Source organism: Fulmarus glacialis, unplaced genomic scaffold (genome assembly GCF_000690835.1).
Source record: "Fulmarus glacialis isolate BGI_N327 unplaced genomic scaffold, ASM69083v1 Scaffold47940, whole genome shotgun sequence".
Classification (NCBI taxonomy): domain Eukaryota; kingdom Metazoa; phylum Chordata; class Aves; order Procellariiformes; family Procellariidae; genus Fulmarus; species Fulmarus glacialis.
The window spans coordinates 1-23888 of NW_009186729.1; the positions used below are offsets into that span (position 1 = coordinate 1).

At 38.5% G+C, this 23888-nt stretch overlaps 1 protein-coding gene across 1 annotated transcript; it reads left to right on the forward strand.

Annotated features, from left to right (window-relative positions):
- Positions 1-569: 569 nt before the first annotated feature.
- LOC104072867 (disco-interacting protein 2 homolog A) lies at positions 570-22432 on the forward strand (the record flags this gene model as incomplete). Its single annotated transcript, XM_009572467.1, has 17 exons — positions 570-684; positions 1879-2080; positions 2632-2741; positions 2890-2970; positions 5486-5609; positions 6433-6554; positions 6872-6983; positions 7216-7325; positions 7840-7970; positions 9706-9874; positions 11064-11234; positions 14526-14587; positions 16411-16468; positions 16939-17013; positions 17687-17861; positions 20491-20614; positions 21469-22432. Coding segments are annotated over 17 exons (2194 nt in total), but the record flags the coding sequence as incomplete, so codon positions are not given.
- Positions 22433-23888: the final 1456 nt, after the last annotated feature.

A 23888-nucleotide genomic window follows, 5' to 3' on the forward strand; every position in this document is an offset into this window, starting at 1 on the left:
CCCAAACCATTCTATGATTCTATGAAAGTCGAGCTTTCCTCATTTTTGCATTACTTGTCCAATTCACGTATCATAAAAATAATGGCACATACCTGGTTGAGGCATTATTAATATTTTATCCTAGAAGATGCAAGCCTAAAACTAATCTAATTCACAAATGGGAGTAAGTATTTTTCAGTGCAAGGATTGATAGACGTGCCGGTCAGTAATTTGGCATAGTTGTTGTCTTTCAGAAGGGACATCGTATATAGGTGCAATAAGTTTAGCGTGCATGATGGAGTTATATAGGCAAGGTTTGCACAGCCCCTGCACGTATGGAACCTGCCTGTGTTAAACACGTGCTACATTGGTGACTGCCAATTCACTTGACCCCCAACAGAAATAAATTACAATAATGAACCTACATTTGTTCTAAATTTGTCTGTGATTTTGTGATGATCTGGCATGAATAATGCTTGTGTGTGTTGAAACAGTACCATTAAAGGTTGCAGTCATTTCCACATTATAATAAACCATGCTATGTTCATCATATGTTGCATCCTATCATTCTTCTGTCCTTTGCGTTTTAGGATAGCAGTGTTTTCTGTGACCGTTTTGCATGATGATCGAATAGTGCTTGTGGCAGAGCAGCGCCCTGATGCATCAGAGGAGGATAGTTTTCAGTGGATGAGCAGGGTTCTACAGGTAGTCAGTCTGTACTTTCTCTCTTTCCAGGTGAATAAGGCTGATGTATGAAATGAGAATCTTAGAGCATCTTTTTTTCCATAAGAAAAACCTATCTGTAACCACAGAGAGTTGTAATAAGCTGACTTCTGAATCTGTTTTAGGGTTGATAGTTAACAGAATTTTGTAAGAAGTAAGACTTTCTTTCAAAATGTTTTTTAACTTCACACTACTAGGATTCTTAAAGTCCTATGGATGATAGTTTTTGTTTGTTTTAATTCTACATATCTCTGCTGATTTCGTACTGGATGGGAGATTAAGTCTGAAAATGTTTAAGGGTATACTTAGTGCCAAGTATCAAAACAGACCCTGAAATCTTTTTATGTCACCAACATCCTTATTCTAGATCTCCAACAGCAAGCATTAAAAACTTTTTCCCTTGATTACTTTATTGTGTTTTTGTGGGGGAGCAGGAGGGAGGGGAATTCTGATACATTTGCATTTGAGGATTTCAGAATTCACCCATCAGTTCTAAGGAAGTAAAAAGTGAGAGAGCAATTACAGAAGACGACTCTGGTGAAGGGACAACTGAAGAGAAGGCTAGAAAGAACAACTTAAGGGAAGATGTTTAAGAGTGCTTAACAGTTTTTAAGAGTAAGGTAGTTGTGTAATAATGGTTTCTGTCTAATTTCAGCTTTGTAATCTTTTTGGAGGGAATATCTGGTAATAGGCTGTTTTTCATGGGAGAAAATGTTTTTATTTCTCTTTTTAGAAGTGTCATAGCTAAAATAGACACTTAAGTTTTAGGCAGCAAGATGTTTCCCTCCATATTTTTGTGGTTTTCTGTTCTACCGCGCTTTTGTGATTGTGCCATATGTGCTAAATTTGCTGTGGTATAATTTTGGCTTTTTAAAATCTCTGCACTTTTTGCCCACTTTTAAGAGGCTTTCCTAATCCCTGATGTGCAGGTGGCATCCCCTTGATAGAGTGCACAAGCAAAGTCTGGGTCTGCTCCTGCTCCCACTGAAGTCATGGCACAACTTCTATGAGTTCAGTGAGTGCAGAATTGGACCCTTTATTTGCAAATTGTGGTGGAAGTAAAAGTTTTATTAAAATTTTATTAAAAATGTTATTAAATGACTTGAATTCAAATTCTTCCTCTTGCTACATCCCAGTTGATAATGTGGAATGTATTTTTTTTTCCTTTCTCTTAAGGCAATTGATAGCATTCACCAAGTGGGCGTCTACTGTCTTGCCTTGGTGCCAGCCAACACTTTGCCAAAGGCTCCTCTCGGAGGAATTCATATTTCAGAAACCAAGCAGCGCTTTTTAGAGGGTGCTCTGCACCCTTGTAATGTCTTGATGTGTCCACATACTTGTGTTACTAATCTGCCTAAGCCTCGACAGAAACAACCAGGTGAGTACAGAGCATGTTCTTTAGTTCTGCTTGTATGTCTCTGAGGGTATGTGTGGAGTATGATCCAGAGGCAAAGTGACAGCTCAGGGCTGTGCATGTTGAATGGCTTTAAGCTGCCTGACTTGACACAGCTAGTGGTGTTGTCAGAGCAGCCCAGAACTCAGTGAGGACATTGTGGTCTGCCTCGAATCCCAGGTAAATGCAAGGACGTACAGCACGTACCCATTTCATGCTTCTGTAGCTACATTATAAATTTTTCCTGTACTGGCCATCTCGCAAAGGCCAGTAACTCACGTAATAAAACTGAAGTACAGACAGAATAAGTAATAGACTGATTTTTCACATACCATACTGATAATGGACTGATTTTTAGTGTACCATACTATCCTCTTCTCTTTTTTCCTATGCAATATCATCCTTGGTTTTAGCTTTTCATGTTTTCAGATCTATGTTACATGTGGCATTTATAGTAATCTGCAGGCTGAATTGTAGACTATTACTTGTTCCTTACCTTATTTTTCCTCATTTTGCACTGTTTTTTCAAAATGCAGATGTTGGTCCTGCTTCAATGATAGTAGGAAACCTTGTTGCTGGCAAGAGAATTGCACAAGCCTCAGGGAGAGATGTTACCCAGCTGGAGGATAACGACCAGGCAAGAAAGGTAACACTGGTTACCAGGATGTCCTGGTATTATTAAATATTTGAATTGCCTTATTCAAAATGAGAGAAGACCAGTTATGGTATTGCGCTGAAACTAAGCATGGTGCATTTTAAGTGAACCTGAGTGTCTCCTTTTTTTCCTGTTTCAGTTCCTGTATTTAGCAGATGTTCTTCAGTGGCGAGCTCAGACAACTCCAGATCATCCCCTCTTCCTTTTGTTGAATTCCAAGGTGAGATGCGCTTTAGGTCATACTTGGAGATTGAGATCAGTAAAAGATTGTTTGGCTTCTAAGAAAATTCCAGGTAGAAGACTTTTCCTAAAATGCTTCAGGTTATGTTGATGATGTGGGATGTCATGGTTTTGAAGCAGACAAAAATTGCTAGTTAGCAAGCAGCATAATTTTTCCACATCTGGAATTTTATTCCACATATTTTATTCCACATCTGGAATTTCAGTATGCATTCTGCCTAGCTTAAAACATTGCAGTAATTGCATTTCCTGCTGGAACACAACTTTTCTCATATTAATGGAAGCCACAATTCTGTCTTCCTCCCTGAGCACGAGGGTAACTGGAAGTCAGAGCTGGAGGATTTTTTAATTAGAAGATCTAGAGCCTAAGTAGAGAACCCTTGGGACAGCTTTGGAGTCATATTTTCCAGGAGCACTGCACACCCTTCAGGAGACACTGGTGCCTTGTCCTTAGCTAGGCTCTGCCCCTAAAAAGGATGGCACTTACAGTCACTCAAACATGAACAAGTAAATGCTTCAGGTTTGGAGTACAGGATCTACATACTTACAGGCTCTATATACTTATTTTATTCAAGAGCTGTCTGAGCCCTTATGACAAGGCAACAGTCATATTTCTCAGTAAATACATCATTTTTGCTCATAGCCACTCTGCTCTGCATGTGACTGTCAGTAGTTTTGGAGCATTCACATCCCCTATGCATCCAACACTTCGTAAAGGGGTGTGAAAAAACGTGCACTTTTGTATGTTCCTCAGTATTTCAGCCTCCCTGGGCTTGAGGGGCACTACTGCTGTGCATATTTCGGAAAACTCTAATATTTTAGATTCTTCTATTGCTGCTCTGGCACTTTTTTATTCCCCTCCTTTCTTTCCAGGAGGCAAAGTTGGTCAATTTTTGTTTGAGCCTGTACTCAGTAGCTACCCTTCCAGTGACAGTAACAGCCCAGCGACAAACTGGGTCTACCTTGTGCTGCGCTGTACCATAGGCATGTGAGATAGGGAGCGTGCTTTCCGAAGGTCCAGCAGGAGTCCTTGGGAAGTGGTGGATTTGCCTTTGGGTCTCTCATTCAGACAGGCAGAATGGTTCAGGACATTGTTCAAAGTTCTGACTTTTCTCATGAGACTCTGCTTTAGCAGAAGAAACTGCTTCAATATGGTTATTGTTAAAAGCCACAGAATTGGTTTATTCCTCTCTCAGAGTGACGAAGCTTTTGAGGGAAGTTTTCTAGTATGAAGAGACCTCTTTCTGGGTCACTTTGGAGATGCTGCAAAAAGGAAACGCAAAACTTAGACACAAAGAAATTATCTGTTGGTGAACACATGCCTTAAATAGCTGGGACTAATAAGCTACAATTCTAAACATTAGAGTGTTCACAGCTCTCTGTGAGAAACCCTTTTCTCTTACACTTTTTCATGTCAATATTTTTCTCAAGTCCTTGAGCTATTACTGTTCCTATATCAACAATACACTATTTACTGTTCTTATTTTGCATTACTTCAGCTCCCAGGCTTTGACAACACTTTCCTTAGTAAAACTGAGCGGAGTGCCAGTGCCATCCTGCATCAAACTAGGCCTTGGATCAGACAGCTGTGCACTTGGGCTGAGGATTACATGTGGCAGCTCATCTTGGACTTGAAACTGAATACTTGTGTAGCAGACATTTGCTGTAATAATCCTTATCTGTATAGTGAGAACTTTTCATTCAGTCTCTGATTGATTGTTTTCCTCTGAGATGGTTGTCCCACCGGTTTTTCTTGAGTCAGGTTGTAGTCTTGGAAAAATGGATAAATCCCAACCTTACGGGCTTAAGGCTAAGGCATTGCTGCTTAGGCTGGATAGCAAAAGGATGTTTTCTGTTTTCACATCAAAAACTGGACTAAGCCTTTTGGAATCCCCATGACTTTGCAACTGCCTAAGCAATCCAAAGATATAGCTGCCTCCACGTGAAGACTTTCCAGATGCATAGTTGTGGGAAATACACTTTCTACAAGATGGACAGTAGATGCACTGAAGCAGAAGTAACAGTGCATACCAACCACAGCTCAGGTTGCCTCTATGACCCTTTAAAAGAGTATTGCCAGAGTTCCCTTTGTGCTTTTAAGACTGCTGATTGCAAAATCTAGAGGTTTGGCTGTGCACAGCAGGGTAAAGCTGGTACAGTGCTTCACTTGCTGCTAAAACAATTGTTACTACTACTACTACTGTGTTTTCTCCCTTAGACTGTGAAATTTTGAGTATTTGTAAGGTATTCTTTTTGTGGTACCAAATACATTTAGAAGCTGCTTCACTGTCTGATGTTCAAAATAATACATATAAAGTTCTCTAGCATTCTAGTTCATGGTACCAGCAGCATGGTTTCCAAAACATCGAGACAGAGCCTTTAAAAGTGCTTGTTGTATTGTTAAAATAAGGACAATGAAATATTGCATCTGCAGCATGTACTTTATTCAAACTGTTCTCCACAAAGTTTTTTGATGTTGCTTCTGTTTTGTGCAGGGTACTGTAGTTAGCACTGCATCATGCATACAGTTGCACAAGAGAGCAGAGAGAGTGGCAGTGGCACTGATGGAGAAAGGACGGCTGAATGTTGGTGACCATGTGGCCCTGGTTTATCCTCCAGGTAAGGCAGTACAGACAGCAAAAATCAAAGTCAGACATCACAAGAAAAGAAACAACTCTTGCCAAGATAGAGCATTCAAACATCTATTTAATACAGTGGTATATGGCAGTGATGTAGTATTTCAAGGAAGAGACTTCTTTTTTGTCATTTTATTATTAAGTTGCTTCTCCAAGTGGCAAACTACATTTACCAAACATTTCGTCTAACTGCTCCAGATGTCTGGGCAGTTATGCAAGAGTAGTTTGATTTAAACCACATGAAAGATTCTCGTTTTTCAGAGAATGGAATAAAACTGCATATGTATCTGTTGAAAGCTAGATTAGAGATGTCAGTGTATGAACACCCTTTCCTGAATGGCTGTCTCTAGCAGTGGTCTGGACCCCAGACTTGCATTACTAGTGTGTATTTACAAGTATACCTCAGGAAAAAAGTATTACCTCGTAAAAGTAGGACTGCATATTTCAGAGTGATAATTGGGAAAAACAAATGTATGCTTTTTTAAAAGAATCTGAGTCGTCATCTTCATAACCTACAATACCTTGTTTTGTTATTTTTGTTATTTTATACTAGCTGTCCATGCAAATATATCCCTACAAAGTTAAAGTTTGTAGGGTTTGAATAATTTTTGCTAACTCTCAAATACATAATATTTTAACCTTATAGAATTGGGTATGGCCAAGAACAGCCTGTTGATTTGAAGAGACCTTTGTGACAAATCCTTACATCTTAATAAAATAAATCAATGTGTATTTTGATTTTGGCGAAAGAGTTTGGCCTTCTGTTCTGATAAAAATGGCTTTAATTTCACAAATATCCTTTACAGGAGTAGACTTGATAGCAACTTTCTATGGCTGCTTATATGCTGGCTGTATACCTATCACCGTTCGCCCACCTCATCCACAGAATCTTGCTACCACTCTGCCCACTGTCAAAATGATTGTAGAGGTATGTATAAGACATTCCTCTCCTAATGCTTTTGGTGGGTGTAGGATGGTTGATGCAGCCTGATAAATTGCTTTGCCACAGTCAGTGTAAAATAAGCTAGGAAAAAAAATAATCAGCATGCTGTGGCTGAATCAATAAATACTTTTTCAGAAACTCGTTTAAAATGTTCTTTCTATTGCTGTAATTTATTTTGCTTTGTTTCCAATGTTTTTCTTCATCTATTCAGCTTACTGGTTATCTCATCTGGATGGATATGAAATCACTTAAGCATTCATTCACTAGTTTTCTAAATGTTTTTAATGCTGTGTCTTTTATAGGTCAGTAAGTCTGCATGTATACTGACCACGCAAACGATAATGAAACTGCTGAAGTCCAAGGAAGCTGCAACAGCTGTAGATATTAAAACATGGCCCACTATTTTGGATACAGGTACAGAATGTTTGCCCGCTAGCCAAAATGTAAATAGTTTGAAGACTGATTTATTTATTTTGTTATACCATAACTGACTAATTGAATGGATGTGTCTTGCATTGCGTCAAAATAGCTGTCCAGAAACTATAGAAAGCATCTGGTGTTAAAGCTGTAAAGGTACATTTTTGTCCTGTGCTCTTTTTCCAAAATAATAATATGGTACTCTTCTCTTTTTATATGTTTTAAATAGATGATATGCCTAAAAAGAAGCTGGCTAGTATTTTCAGACCTACATCTCCAGATATGTTGGCATACTTGGACTTCAGTGTGTCTACTACTGGTATATTAGCAGGAGTAAAGGTAGAGTAACAAGAGAGAGATTATTATACTTTGTTTCCTTATAGATAGGCATATTCTGCATTCATTCCTCCTGCCAGAGAAGAAATACAAAAATGTAAGTGGACCATCTTAGTGTTCAGAAAGCTTATTTTTAAATTTGCATGAAATCAAAATGTCTCGATGCACTTTTTGGAAGCATTCGGTCTTACTGGCTCTATGTGAGGAGTCACTGAGGGGACTAAATGGAGAGTGTTTGTCGTAAAGTTCATTAATGTATTCTTTTGCAATTTATCATAGAGATGTCAGATGTCATTTGGCATCATTCAATGTCATGACAGATGTCATTTGCCACTAGCATGAAAAGTATCTGTGAAATTTTGGGCTCGTATCGCTTTCCTGTTTTAAAGGTGGTTTAAAAAACCCAAACTACTACGCGTTGCCACGCCTCTTACAATAAACATTTGTATCAGCTCTTACATGTGATACCCTTTTTTTTTTTAAAAAGTCCCTGAGAGCATCTGTTTTCCTCTTACAGATGTCACATGCAGCTACAAGTGCCTTATGTCGCTCTATAAAGCTACAGTGTGAGCTGTACCCTTCACGTCAGATTGCCATCTGCCTTGACCCTTATTGTGGCTTGGGATTTGCACTGTGGTGCTTGTGCAGGTATGTCGTTTGAGTCGTAGGTTTTCTCATGTGTTCCCAGCCTTCTCTAGAATCCAAGGGAACAGCAGTGGATGAAACTGTCAGAGAAACCCAAATTAACCTTTTTAAAGGTATTTCATAAAATAACTTTTGTGGTAACAAAATTCATTTAAGTAAGTTAGTTACTTGAGAAACTTGGGTTTTGCAAGTGGAATTAATTAGATACCAAATCCAAGAAAAAAAGGACTTCACTGTCTATTTCACATTGCTTAAATAAATCCTTTTAAAGTCTTCTGAGATTAAACCATATCTTTTTACAAGACCCTTAAGGTGTGGACTGCAAGATTGGTATGCACTAAGAAATACTGCTAAAGGAAGCAATTAAATGTTTCTTAAAATGAATGAGACCTGAATTGATTAAATCAGATAACTACAATAATGCAGGCACATCTTGCAAAGCTCTTTTTTGCCATTTAAAACTTCCCATATGCGTTAACTAATCCAAAGATTTTACAGTGTTTCAGATATTTCATTAAAAAAATGCAGAAACTAAATATGCAAGGTTATTTTGTAAACAGATAAAGTTAAATTTACTGTAGTTAACCTGTTCTTCCTTCTCTAATTTCCCCAACTGGAAAGGAAGTGTACTGAAGGAAAGCAAAAATTTAACTTTGGTAACATCAGATGATTTATATCATCAATAAAGTGAGGCAGGGTGGAGGGAGAAGAAACCTTAGTGATGGAAGAATTAAAATCTAAATGGATTTAAAAATATATTTTTAGGGATGGGAGCTACGTGTGTCGTGCTTTCTATACAGGAGTTAATATAAGGTCTGTTGTGTTTCATCTGAGTTATAGCTTTGGTTTAGTGTGAAAGACTGTTTTATTACAGAATTATTTTTTTTCTGTTTTAGAATGTTTAAAAAGAAAACAAAAAACCTCATTGTATTGCCCAGTACAAAAACAGATCAGCTCTAGTCAGGAGAAGTGGCAAGCATGTCAAGCTAGCTGTTGAAAGCAATTAGAGATGCTGTTATTTTTTTTCAAGATGCGTTAGTTTATCTAAGCCTGGTTTCACAGAGGGGTGTGTCACTAATTTTGTTGATAGTAACTGATCTAAAAAACATCTGGTAATTTAAGACTGTATGATTATGGTGTTTACTGTCTTGAAATGAGTATATAATATTATTTTTAAAAATAATTAAAAGGTGGTGTGATTCTGAATTTGACTTTCTGTCCACTCATGTTAACTGGTATCCAGGTTAAATATTTCACATAAACACTCTTTAAAAACTGAGACACCTACGGCAAAGGCTAGAAAATTGCACTAGAAAATTGAATGGTGCAATATAGGTGTTAAAGACTCGTTTCACTCAAAGCAAAAGGTGCATTTTCCCTAGAATGACTTACAAAAATAAGTTCAATTACCAATTGTAATCTGTAACTGGAATGATGTCTCCAATGTTAACATTCTAGTGTCAGAAGTTCTGTCTATTCAAGGCGTTGAGTATTTCCCTGTAGTTCAACACAATTTACTGCAGGACAAATATACTCACCTTAAAGTTTGTGACTTAACTCAAACCCATAGTTCTTAGCTAACTAAGAGATACTTGCTCTCTGTGGAGAAGATAGGCTGAAGTTCAGATAGATACCAAGCTCTCAGTTTTCCTGTATTTGCTTCATTTTGACTTTATGTAACTTTTGGCTTTTTTACGCTGGCTTGAAGTTTTCATGTTTTTTTTCTTTCTCTCCCTAGTGTATATTCGGGTCATCAGTCTATTCTAGTCCCTCCTCTGGAACTGGAGAGCAATGTGTCTCTGTGGTTGTCTGCTGTAAGTCAGTATAAAGTGCGCGTCACGTTCTGCTCTTACTCTGTGATGGAGATGTGCACCAAAGGGCTTGGAACACAGACTGATATACTCCGGGTGAGTGGACTTAATTTTTCAACACACTGACATACAAATACATGTCTCCTCCTAAAAGTATTTCATTTTGGCTTGCAGAAGATGGACCATAAGGTTTCTTTGAAAGCCTTTAATTATGACTTGCTTTTTGGGAAATGTTGAGATTGCTGGAAGTTTCAGCTCTCATGTTTCGGGGGGGGAGGGGGGGCGGGGAGGGAAGTCTTATGTTTTCAACTTTACTTATTTGTGCCATCTCTGTGCTGCTGGGTATTTCTGAGATTTTGGGCAAAATATTTAGCAAGCCTATCTTGCTTGATAGGCAGATGAAAAAAACCAAACAAAAAAACCGCACCAAAAAAAAACCCAAAACCCGAAAGCTCCACCAAACCCCAAAAACAAAAAATCTCTCCCCAAAAAAGAACAAAACAAAAAGCCCCCCAAAACCTGGCAAGTCTCACCTGCTTTCAGATCTCTTGACACCAAAAGTATTGAGTTCTAAAATGGATGTAATCTTCCTAACAGTAGCAATTACACACTAATAAATCCATTTATTTTTGAGGGAAATCTCTTTAACTGAAACTTAATGTCCTTGAAGAGGTGCCTCTGTCTCAATAGTAGGAGAGTTCCCACAGCTGTAGTAACTAAGCTGCTCAGGACTTCCACTGGGAATGTCTGGCAGCTTGTGCGCAAGAAAGCGGCTACATTGTGCTTATTCTCAGTATAGACAAAAAACTCTGTCCCTCTGTTCTCCTGGACCTCACTGAAGAGAATCCTGGCCTGTAGCCAGTTGCTACAGGTTCACGTTTATGCTGATGAGAGCTAATAATGTCTCGAACTCTCTGACTGCACCTGAACTGCTCAGCCCGGGGAGCAAGCCGGTCTCTTGTGAGCCCAGCCCTGTGACACAATGACATTTTGTGGTTTTTTCCAGCTCAAAATGATGAGTGGCTGTGTTGCAGCTACACGATGTGAGTAGTTTGCATCTTGTGCATCAAACCCTACCACAAAGCTTCTTGGCACAATTTTAGAGGATTGTCCTGGGTGGATGGAGCCAAACTGAGTGCAGTCCATATCTATATTGTTTAACTAGTTCATGTCAGTTATTCTAGTGTTTTTAAAGTCCATCTGTTCTGCAAATTAAAATGGCTTATTTCTAGAATTATTGACTTTAAACTTAAAATGTTGGTTTTTTCTTCACCCAACCTCTCAGATGAAAGGAGTTAACCTGTCCTGCGTGCGAACATGCATGGTGGTTGCAGAGGAGAGACCAAGGATTACATTAACACAGTCTTTCTCTAAGTTATTCAAAGACCTGGGCCTTTCTGCTCGTGCAGTGAGCACTACATTTGGGTGCAGGGTCAACGTAGCAATTTGCTTACAGGTGAGATTAAACTGCTTATTCCTTATACTTATGGACAGAATCTCTTGGAACTTTACAGGAAATCATGTTCAGCTGTATGTAATTTTTTTCTAATGAACTAGAGCTCCATTGCTTGCTTGTTTCATCACCAAGTTAAATAAGCCTTGAAGATGTGGATTATGATAATTTCACTTTTCTGTGCTAACTGACCAATTGATTTGCCTTTCTAATACAGAGGATCAGTATGAAGAAACTTGTTTCCTTCCTAGTATGCAGGAGCAATATTAAATTAAATACACAGCTTCCTGGTCATAAACATATTAAATATTTCAAGCAGTGCTATTTCAGCTTTTGTGTGATTCAGATTTTGCTGTTTGAAACGTAGCTTATGTATATGTGGAATTAAATGGAAGACAGAGTTCCTCAAATAAGACCCAGGAAAATTGACAAGGTTGGCAGGTTATTTTTACTTTTAAAGATCTCATATGAGTATTATCCGTATGCAAATACATTTGTCTCACCTCATGTGAGAGTTGGGCTTTTTTTCAATTAAAGGTATAAAATTGGAAGCTTTGAAGGGGAGAATATGCCCATAAAGTACAGAGCCCTACTTCACAGACTGGAGATAATGACATGCTGTGGTCCAGACCCACCTTTGACAGTTTAGTATTCAGTTGATGATAATCTTGTATATATAATTTAAATAGATTAAACCTAACTTTTCTTAATGAGATGTTTCTCCTCTAGTTAGGAGAGGAAAAAAAAAGTATTCCACAACTTACCTGAAAATCAGGTACTAAGTATGGTCTAGAAATTGGCAAAGCACCCTGGGTTTTGGATGATACTAGAGTTAATAGATGAACTGCTCAAGTTTCAGATGTGGCAATATGTAGCTTTGTATGTGGGGAATTTCATAGATGGCACATGCATTAAGTATGTGTGTAATTGTAAATTTTATTTCCAATTTTATTGGTATGAATTACACTTAATAAAAAATATGATTCTATGAAGATTCCTACTGTGCTTTTGCAAAACTTTTTTTTCTCTTTTTTCTTTTTCTTCCTGGTGCCCACTAGGTGAAGGAAAGCCTTTTTTCCTCTCAGAATATATTTTAATGTTCTAGATTTCCTACGAGAGATGTTTTGGGCCATAAGCTTCTTAAATGTTGCCATTCATAATTGTTTCTTTAGTTTCTATAGTTTCTTTCACACATACTAAAGGAGAAAAGATTTTTCACAACCCCTAGATAAATGGTTATAAAGAAATGCGGCCAGAGCAATTTTATGAATCAGTAGAATGAAAAATAGGCTGAAACCAGCACAGAAGGATATAGATGAAATTAAGATGACTGTACAGAAAGATTTTAAATTCTTTGAATAAAACATTTCAGATTCATATTCAGATGAATAAAACATTTTCAGTGTGAAAGAACAGCTTTCTGAATTGCGTGTCTAAATAAGAATTTTAAAAGCCAGCTTTGGATATTTGCTGTTCAGACTGTACAAAGGGGGAAAAAACAGGTTTTCTACAGAATGTTAAATGGCAATGTGAAAAGTACTCCAAGAAAACTGTGAAGAACGTAGGGCTGCTGGGCAGTTAAGCTTCCCCTTCATTTTATACCTTTCTCATGTCTGTTCTCCATTCTTGAGCCCTTCTTTAGTGGTTTTTTTAACCCCTTTCCCCCATTCTTCCAAAGTTATATCTGTATTTTACTTTTCTAAATCATTGAATTTAAATTAATATAGATTAATATCCAAACTGAATGGGTATTTGATACAAGTTACCATGCAAATAAATACATAACATCTTCCAACCTTACTGGACTGGTTTACTGAGAAGGTGTTCCTGAAGCTGCAGCAGCCTTTAGATACTTACAGATGGAGAAGGGATTACATATGATCTGCCTTGAACCTCTTCTTGTTTATTAACTGGGACTTGCATGTTTCCCAATGAACCGCTTAAAACTGCCAAGCTCTTAAATAATCTGAAATGGAAATTTTCTTTTCACTCTAAAACAGTATGAGTTTTGTTTTCTGTCTTACTGTGTGTATCTTATGTTTCCAGTGCCTCTTTGTTTGTATTTTCTTTTTTCCCCTTTCTCTCTGTTTCACACACTTTGATGGCCTCTGTTACTTCTGTTTGTGGTCCCGCTGTCAGCCAAACAGGCTGGGCAAGCTGGCTGAACAGGTATAGTGATGCATGTGTGCTTGTAATGTCTTTGTACAGTCAGTCTGTTTCAGCAGTATTACTCTATAATGAATGTATGCCATTTGAGAGAGTTTTCATTTGAAACAGATCAAGCAAGTTTTTTTTTTTTCTGAAGAAGTTCAGTTTTACTCACACAGAACACTTGTAGCTGAAGTACAAAACCTCTTCCTCAAACAAGTAGAAAGGGGGTATAGCAATGATTAAAATTACTGAATGATATATTCCTAAAGATAAAGATCATACCGCTAATCGGTGTGGCCGTCAGTCATTGAGCCTCAGCAGTGCTACAAAAGTACAAGGGAATGTCATTATAAAGACATTATTACTGTTCTCCAGCACTGCAATCTTGAGCTGATGGCCAAGTGGCCTCATTTTAAGTCTTTCTAAAATGAGAAACTGTGCTATGGGGAGGAAACGTTGCCTATTTTTTTAGCTTAAATATGCATTTCACAGTAGTTTCTCTTCATCTTGAGATTAAATTCTTCTCGGGGTGGGGAGGGGGGGAAGGTCCCCTGTTCCCATGTTGGGAAATGGGAAACCTCTCACCAGAGTTGGTCAGAAGGTTTATCCTCTTGACTGTAACAGAGCTCTGCCTCTGCCTAGGCTATTACTGGCAGGAGCCTTGAGAAGATACAGGTTGGTTAGAGTTATTTTAGTTAAATGTTGGGTGTTTTGTTTTTTTTTCTTCAAAGTTGACAAAACCGTTATAAAGTAGAATAGTTGAGCTTTGGGAAAGGAATTAGGCCCACATAGGTTTATGCTTACATGGTTTGCACTTGGTATGTAGTTTTTAGAGGAGGTGCTTACCAAAATGAAATTTTAAAAACTTAAGTTTTAAATTTAAAATTTTAAAAACTTAAAGACTTTATCTGTATAAATACATACTTCACTTATGCATTCATTTACTGATTCCATAAAACATCAAAGCTTTATGGCACTCACTCTAGAAAGGGGGGCTATTTTACTATATTTCTCGTAGATTAGGGCAGTACTTTGTAAGCATCAGTAAAAAAAGGAGAGGAATTTGTGAATTTATGTGGCTTTGAGAATGAAAGCAGGATTTTCTGGCTTCTGTTGCATTTGTTTCTTCCTTCTTATTCTTAGGGAACAGCAGGACCAGATCCAACAACAGTCTACGTAGATATGAGAGCACTTCGACATGACAGGTACAGATTATGTTAAAGCATTAACTATTTAATGACTGTAGAGGAGAAAGTTCAGCCTCATTGCATTGCATTGGTATGTTGAAATATTCTTGGCAGCAGCTAATCCCTCATCACCATACACAAGGAACCGCACCTTAGAGAATCCTTTAATGATGTCTGTGTGCTGGAAGTAGTCAGGCATCTCTTCCCCCATCACTTGTTCTGCTGTTCCTTTCTAGACCCTAATCTAACTTGCTGTCTGTTCATCAGTCTTGTATAATCTAGACTCATTAGCTGTTTCTTACCTAACCAGACAGTTAGCAAAAGATGACTTTGCCAACTGGCTAGTTAGTCACAGAATCACAGAAACAGTTACGCTGGGCAGGATCTCGGGATGTCCCTCATGCAACCTCCTGCTCAAAGCAGAACCAGCTTCAAGGCTTCATCAGGTTACTGAGGGCCAGGACCAGTTTAGTATGGAAAATCTCCAAGCATGGAGATCCTCCTCCTCTCTGGCTGTATGTGCTGAGACTGACACCCCACTCTGGGGCAGTTTTCCTTACTGGCGTTTCCCATCTTGCATATTATATCCCTGGCCTCTTCTCCTTCCGGTGTGCAGCTCTAAGAAATCTGGCTCCATCTTCTCTATAACAATCCTTTAGGTAGTGGAAAAAGTGCAGTTAGAGTCCCCCTTAGTCTTTTTTTTTTTTCTCCAGAAAAAATCAACTCAATTCCCTCAGCCTTCCCAGATCCAATAAATTGATGTCAGGCCTGTACTACAGCATATCAAAACACACACACACGCACGTATGTACACGTGTCATCTGGAAACTTGCCAAGGATACATCATTCTATCAGACTTAATTCTGTAGTCATAATTTTCATGTTAACTTATCGCGGTTAACTTAGTTAATGCAAGTGCTGGCAGCACCAAGTTCAGACTATAATTTTAGTAGGGTACATACATATATCTATTTGTTTCTGTACTTATTTTAAGAAACGTAATATCAAGGCTTGGTGCATTTGCTTTAGGTTTTTTTAATTGATAACATTAAATTAGGGGCTTATGTTAACTGGCAGCTTTTGTGACTACTCGTCTCTAATTTTTGCAAGCTTAAATCTTAGCTGTTAGAAGACAAGCTATTCATCATTTGCATGATCCCGATTTGGCATCTGAACAGATCAATGCAAATTACAGTCATTTTCTCTTTATTTACTGTATCACTATGACTTGCATGGTATATATTCCTGTTAAAAACAAGTTCAGCCATAGCCTCAAAGCTGCTGCTGTGTCAGTTCTAGCCTATGGGTGTAGGGATAGTGTAATATAACATAAAGTAGAGGAGCCTCTTCTCTTGTACACCTTTCCTACTACACTCAATTCTTGTTCCTTCTGCAAATGTGCTACCTTTATAAGATATGCTACTAATGGGCTGCATAGTGTCACTTAATTCTATTTACGCTGCTTGCTCTTTGCTTTTTGTAATTCCTACTGATGCTCTGCCATGGTTCAGTGTGGCAAGCAGAGGTCCAGGAGAGTACAACAAAGAAGGTGAATGTAAAATGCTGGTGGAACTTCAACCTTAGAGCTCTGTTGGAAAAAGTTACTCATCTCTCCAGAGAGCTGAGTTTCTGATTCTTAAAAGAAACGTGGTCTATGGGAATGCTAATATGGAAGTCTTGAAGAAACTCTTAACTGTCTTACTGCATTATGAATAACTGAGCATAGTTGACTGGCATCATAACAGTTTGGTCAGTGCAGCTAAGGATAGGATAACACTGGATATACTGGAATACATCTGTTTAACTTCTATTTAAGTTCATACATTCTCTTATTTTCTCAGGGTGCGTTTGGTAGAGAGAGGTTCTCCACACAGCCTGCCGCTTATGGAGTCTGGGAAGGTGAGAGATTGAGAGCAATCCTTCCTCCTCATGACCTTTACCCAGGTGGTGACCTGCTTCAGCTGGATCTCAGTACAGAATCTGTGCAATGAGCTTCACTAATCACAGTATATCTAGGAGAGGCACTAGAGAGAGCATAAAATGAACAGCTAGTTAAAATGAAGCCAGGTGTGTGAAGTGATACAATAGGATATGTTGCTACAACTGAAAAAATCAGAGGCCTTCACGTAGAAGGCATTTTTCAGGTGTGAAACAAACTTCAACTCTGAAGCTGCAAAACAGCTGCTTAGAGTTTAAATGATTAAACAACATGGTAGGAAGAGATGGTTGATATATCTGTGGTGCAGAGAGGAGTAGAAAGGGAAGCATTGCAGAGACTGTTGACTTCTGTGGCTGTGCATTATTAACTTTTCTTTTGATGAATTCAAGTTCTCTTAACTTGTATTTTAAACATTTGCTTCTTATTTAAGATTCTTCCAGGGGTAAAGGTCATCATAGCGCACACAGAAACCAAGGGACCTCTGGGAGACTCACATTTAGGAGAGGTAAAGCTTTGATGCTGTTGTACTTTGTTTATCAGCAGTGATTTTAATATATAGATAAATCATGTTAGATAAATGCCTGTCTCTTACTGGGATGGCCACATAATGTGGCAAGTGAATGAACTCTACAGAGAGCTGGAACTCTTTACATACTTGTATGTATGTCTGCATGGTTTCCTCCCTCCCCTGCCAAACTACTGCATGCCAGTACCAGGTGATATCAGTTGACTAGTCTGTCTGATTGGCAGCTATAAGAGGTAGTGAATATCTTATGTACTCCCATCAGTGGACAGTAGTAATGAGGTAATTTACTATTTAATCTTTGTTTTATATATATCGGGATTTGTGTATACTAAGATGCCCAACTAATAGAAGATTGCAGGTTAACAGGTGTTCCTTTCCAGTAAGCCAATGCCTAGTTCATTCTTTCTCTTTACCATCCCCAACTACATGTATATAAAACTCCTTTATAGTCCTTTTTCCTGATCATTTTCTGTGAGGCAGAAGGTAATGCATTATTTTCATAAAACTACTCCTGGCATTTTAGGAGCAAAAAAAATTATCGGTGGAACAGATCTTTTAAATCAATAAATGATGCTGCCTGGGTCTGGCAAAATAACCTATGTTTATATGGGAATGACTCCCTTTTGTTTGTTTGTTTGTTTTAATTCCCTAGATATGGGTGAGTAGTCCGCACAATGCTACTGGTTACTACACAGTGTATGGAGAAGAAGCACTGCACGCTGATCACTTTACTGCTCGCTTGAGTTTTGGAGACACTCAGACCGTATGGGCTCGGACTGGGTACCTTGGCTTTCTGCGCAGAACAGAACTTACTGATGCTAGTGGAGGTGAGAGAAAACAAATGTACTTACAGAAGCATGTGTTTGAAACTCCTTGGTGTAGTTGAGCTAGCAAAGAGTAAGCTGTCCTGCAAGTTCATCCTGATTTCCATCAGAGAAAAGTGCTGAATGTAACAGGAATTGTTACTCTGTACATATTCATTGATTATAATGATACTGGGTAATCGTGCAAAATGAGAAATTCATAATGCCCTTTTGACAGATTTAGAAATTATGTTCATCTTCCTTTATTTTCACTTACACAAAATAACATGAGCACATTTGTTAGAAGCACTAGAGCCTTTCTACTCACTTTTCCTCTGAACCTCTTTCTTTACAGAGAGGATGCAGTATTTCAGTGCTGATGTAGAGAATACGAATAATGTTGTCATTCAGCAATTTTAGGACATGTGCAAATACCAGTGATTTCCCAGCCTTTCAGAAGTTAAAGGTCTAGAGGAGTAACTTCTCCATAATTTTTCCAGTATAGAAAATAAATCGTTAATCTCGTTTTCTCAATCTAAGCTGTCTAAACTTGAGAAATGTAAGCAGATGGAAGAAAAACTGCTCCTTTTCCTGTTGACACAGAATATGGAGTAGGTGTAACTCTTGATTATCACACATTTAAAAAAAAAAAGTAATCTCTAAACAGCCTAAGAAAAGGAGTTTGAATGCTTATAATTTATTAGCAAATGTATATTGCTAATTGTCTGTGATTGGAGTTCAATGAATGGTGGTATCTACATGGACAGTGTCAGCGTCCCCTCATTGCAGCCATTGGATAATGAACTGTAGGGGGTTCACAGACACCTTCTACGTTTCCTGTAATCACTCGTGGTACAAGATAGAAAAGCAGTCTTCCCACTTCTGGAACATAAATGTCAGTTTGGGGGATACCATGCATGTCCATTCTACTTCAGTCCTCCATTATGTGAAGGAAGAAAAGCGAGCAAGGAGAGCAATTTGTTGAAGGTGCAGACTTTTGTTGAGGAGCAACCCCATCTGTTGCAGTGGATACCAGTCCATGGTTCAGAAATGGTCCTTGATGTAACTCTGTTGGATCTAGTCGCTGAGAGGGTCATCCTCCAGTCTACTGTGCTGGTGTTCTATTCAGTCTCCCTGGGGCTCTTGAGAACAAGAAAGGTAGATGCTATTGCTCCAGTTGGAGAAATCCCTGCAGCCCACTCAATTCCATCTCCTCCAGAGCAGCATTGTGTAGGCTTCCCTCTTCCACAGTCAGAGTGCCATCAGAGAGCAAAAGGTAAATGCTGGTAAAGAAACAGTCTTCATCAGAGATGTGTGGCATCCTTAGCCCACAGCTACCACTATTACACAGAAGGGTCCCTTCTTGGCAACAGGCCTCTCACCCGTTCAGCCTACTTCGTACACTGAGCTAAGTCTCAGTGTTCTGAGACTCTGTTCCTGAATGAATGTGGTCTCAGGCTATTGGTGCGACCTGATGTAATGTAGATCCAGCTCCCTGAAAAACCTTTTGCTGCATGTCGTCTTCCCCTTCAGAGCTGGTAGAGCATGATAAAGGAACACTCAACCAAGGTGCTCTAAGCTTTCCTTGCTTTCCTCCTCTCTGATTTTCTAGGGTAGTTACCTGACCTCCAGAGCACATTTTACTGGTGCTACTGTACTACACGGTTCTGCATTGGATGCTTTGATGGAATTGTCTGTCTGTCACTGTTCAAAGTGAAATGGCTCCCTGTTCTTGAGAAAGCTGGTAGTTGACAGAAATTGGAATCTGTGAATTTGTGAATTTGAATTCACAAAGAAAGAGAAGTTGCAGGTGGCAAGGCACCAGATTACTATAGCAAGTTTTTGTGCCTTGTAGTTTTCTGAAAAATCATGTATCGTAGAAGTTTTTATCACTGTGGAGCAATGTCAGTTGTCCTTCAGGTTGTCAGCATTTGAGAGGCTATGTGTGGTGAATAAACGTAGCAAGTATGCGTGAAATACAGTGCAGCTTCCCAACATGCTTTTTGTCTCAAGTTACATGATTGAGCAGAATTATAAAATGGGTGCAAAAAAAAGTGAAGTTGAACTGAACAGAGTTACAGGATGAACGTGGCAATGTGAAGAGCATGTCCTTCAAGAAGGGTCTAGGAGAGCTTTGCTTATTTAACCTAGCAAAGCTAAGGCTGAGGAGGGGATAAAGTTGTTCCTGCTGCATTAACTGTGGGGAACTTAAGGAGCTGAGAAGAATATTGGTGGCATGAGGACAAGTGGGTATAAGCTGGTTTTAAAAACAAAAAAAAGTTAAATTTGAAAATTGGAAAAGTGTTCCTATTGATCAGAGAAGTTCTCTGGTAAGAATAGTGGGACAAATAGATGCTTTAACAATGGATTTCGATTGGGTTTATGAACTGAGATTACATTACGTGAGAGAAGGGGCAGAATTGGATGACCCAGAAATTCTTTTTAGTCTTGTTTCATTTGGAGTCAATAGGCGGAAGTGCTAAATGACCTCTTAATTCTCTTCTACTCATATGGTAGAGCTTGATGTGTATTATAGAATCCTTGTCCTAGGAAACACCAGGAACATCTTAGAACGTCAGGAATAAGCTCATACAAATGACCATGTTTGTTCTGTAGATCTGATGGTGTTTTAAATGTTTGTGTTATATTGCAGAGAGGCATGATGCCCTATATGTGGTAGGCTCTTTGGATGAAACACTGGAGCTCAGAGGAATGAGGTACCATCCCATTGATATAGAGACCTCTGTAATAAGAGCACATAAGAGCATCGCAGAATGGTAAGAGCCTCAGTATTACTTTTCTGTATCCTTTTATTTCTTCTAAAGCAGCAGAAGTCAAGCTTTGTGGAACAGCATGCTAGACTGAGAGCTTGCTGTAGAGGGAACTCACGAAAACTTTGCGAGTAACTGAAATATAATGCCCCTCTTTCCCCTGCCTCCGCTGCTCAAAAAAAAAAGCAGCCCACTCCTTTATCAAAGTTTGATCTTCATAGTCTGAAAGACGGGGAGGGCAGGGCATGAACAGAGCAGCAGAGCACTTGCAAGTTGTGTTGTTGACTTCCCTAGCTGTGTCAGAATGTACGCAGTTGGATGTGGTAAACACATCTCAAGGATTTCTTGAATGGTATCTTCTAACATATATTATTCTCATTTGGTCCTAATGGATGATGTATGCCATTTGGCTATAGGCCCTCTTCAGTCGCAAAGTGGTAGTGTTTACTTGTAATCTTTGGGAGGGTTTGTCTTTCCTTTAATAATTTCTGAAGATTTACACAAGTACATTAATATCAAGTATGCACACTGTATGTGAAATCTTAATGGTTCCCATTTCAATACATAAGTGCAAAGGACTCTTAAATACATGATTGTGTACATGTAAGAGAAAAAGAACCTACCTATATTTTGTACATGGACAATTAAAAAATAAGTGGCAGAGAATATCCCAAGAAGTTACAGCTTTAATACCTCTTGATTTACGAATATTTTCACTTTACTATTCTATAACTTGTTCTCATTTATTATATTGTTCAACTACTTACGAAATTTATTTCCAGTGAGTCTGTCTTTGATTACTAGCTTCCTTTGACTATGTATTTTTTTTCTCACCATTAATATTTGTATCATGCCGACAGCGCTGTGTTTACATGGACCAACTTGCTGGTGGTGGTTGTGGAATTAGAAGGCTCAGAACAAGAAGCATTGGACCTAGTCGCGCTGGTAACAAATGTGGTTCTGGAAGAGCATTATCTCATAGTAGGTGTTGTAGTCATTGTGGACCCCGGTGTTATTCCTATCAATTCCCGTGGTGAGAAACAACGAATGCACCTGAGAGACGGATTTTTAGCTGACCAGTTGGATCCCATTTATGTTGCCTACAACATGTGAAAACAGAAAATCACATCAAGGCTAAAGCACCAAAATCAAGGGACTTTCCGAATAATAACATCGGAATCCATTTTGTGTTTTTAAAAGCTGTTGAAGATCTTAGGAAAATGGAGATACTAATCTTCACAGACTGCATCTCTCAGATTGCATTTGCTTTCATAAATCCATTGTAACAGTTACAGCTGTCTTAGGATGGAGAGTTTACTGGAACTCCTGAAGGAAACTTACTAGAATATCATGGACCAATGTTTTTTTACAATAATTATGAATGTCAGTACTTGATGCACTGCATAAAAGGACATAAAGCGGGGTGGGGAGAGAACACCAGCTGTGAGGAGGACTCTTGGAAATAATACTGAAAATCGTGAGTAACCGTTCGGAGTTCATCCTCCATGTGATTGTTTGCAATTATTGGCAGTATCTGGGTTAGGACGTAACTTTCAAGATTGCACACATCTCTACCATATGCTCTACTGTACTGAAAGGAATTTTGCACATATTTGAGATTTTAAAATGCAACCTTTTTATTTTAAATCACTGACTCATCCCTATTCAGAAGAAACAAATTCATTCCAATCCCAGATTCACTGTAACAACAATTATGCTGCTGTTCAGCTTTTTTGTACCAAGCAAAAACAAATACTGCAACAAGGTTACTTATTGTGCCATGCTAGACTCTGTAATGCTATAAGCTTTATAATAAAATATAAATTAATACCCAGTTTTAATTACTTGATGCAGGAGCCTCCACTGCTTTTGCTGTTGTAACATCATGTTGAAGTTGCTTGTTTTCATAGCATTAGCTGTTAATTACTGCCCTGCATAACATCAAGTATTTGAAAATTCATTCCAAAGCCAATAGTCTCTGAATGATTCATAGAAGTGTTTACAAAGCATGGTCTTACAATATGTTTTCCCTGAATATCCTGTGCTAAAACTTAGGATAGTGATTTTTTTTTTTTTTCCACCATGGAAAAGATATTCAGTGTTAGTTAGCTTGATCTGCTGTGGTACAAACTTTCTTTTTTTTTTTTTTAGAGTTGTATTTAGACAGACTTTTTTATTCAAGCTGAAATATCCAGTTTGTTGAGTCACACTTGACTAATTAAGGTTTTGAAGTTTCTGCCTGATCTAATACTGCAGTGAACCTAATTCAGAAAGAGAATGTGAAATTATTCAAATACTTCATGTATTTGAAGGTAAGCACGAGACTAGCAAATAATTATTTTTATAGAGTTGTTAAAGACTTTGAGCTACATAATTTTTTTTTTAATAATGCATGAGTTTGTCAAAAGAGCCAGGTTTTTCTGCAAGGCAATTCTGCCTGGATCAGTGCCTAAGACAGATGGATGTCAGTCTCCTGATATGAGGATATCAAATTGACTCTTGGTCAATTAAACTATAAAATCTTCAACAAAAAGCTTTCATATATAGTAATTCTTTGCCCTTTGGTGTTTTACTGTGGTGTATTATACAGCTGCATACTCTACTATGACTGTAATTATGTACAGAACTTGTGTAACTTATTGTTTAAGTACAGCAACCTCTAGCAGTGGACTATGGGACACTCCTCGTAACAGAACAGCTGGCAAAAGGAAACAACTACCTAACCCCAATTTTAATGTTGTAGTTTTTTAGCAAATAAAGCATTGTAAGATTTTTGTATTGAGATATTGATGACAGTGAGACAAGTTGCCTTGTAAAGCAAGTCTAAAACAAAAAGCACATTAAACATTTCAAAACAGCTCTTGAAAATCTGACTTGCTGAATGTTGGAACTTAACTAGCTTATGTACAGTACAGTTTTCACCTGTGTTTTGGACAGTTTAATGCCTAAAGAACTTTTTCTGCAAAATTTCATTACAGTTGCTTTACAATTAAAGCAACTGCACATCCTCAAAGCCTGGATATTCCTGAACTTTATGCTTTCAGTACCCAAATTGAAATGCTCTCTGGTGTCTGGCTTACCTCCCTGCCCTGACCCCAGTGTGGGTCCTCCCCACCCACAACTAGCACCTGCCACACACCAAGTTTTCTAAATTTGGGTGTGAGAAGTGCAGCTGGGGGGGATTAACATCCCTCCCCTCAGCATGGTGCTGCTTATTTCACACAGCAAAGCCAGTGGTGAGTCTTGACATAAAGCCCTGCTGGGTCGGGGGGGGCGGGGG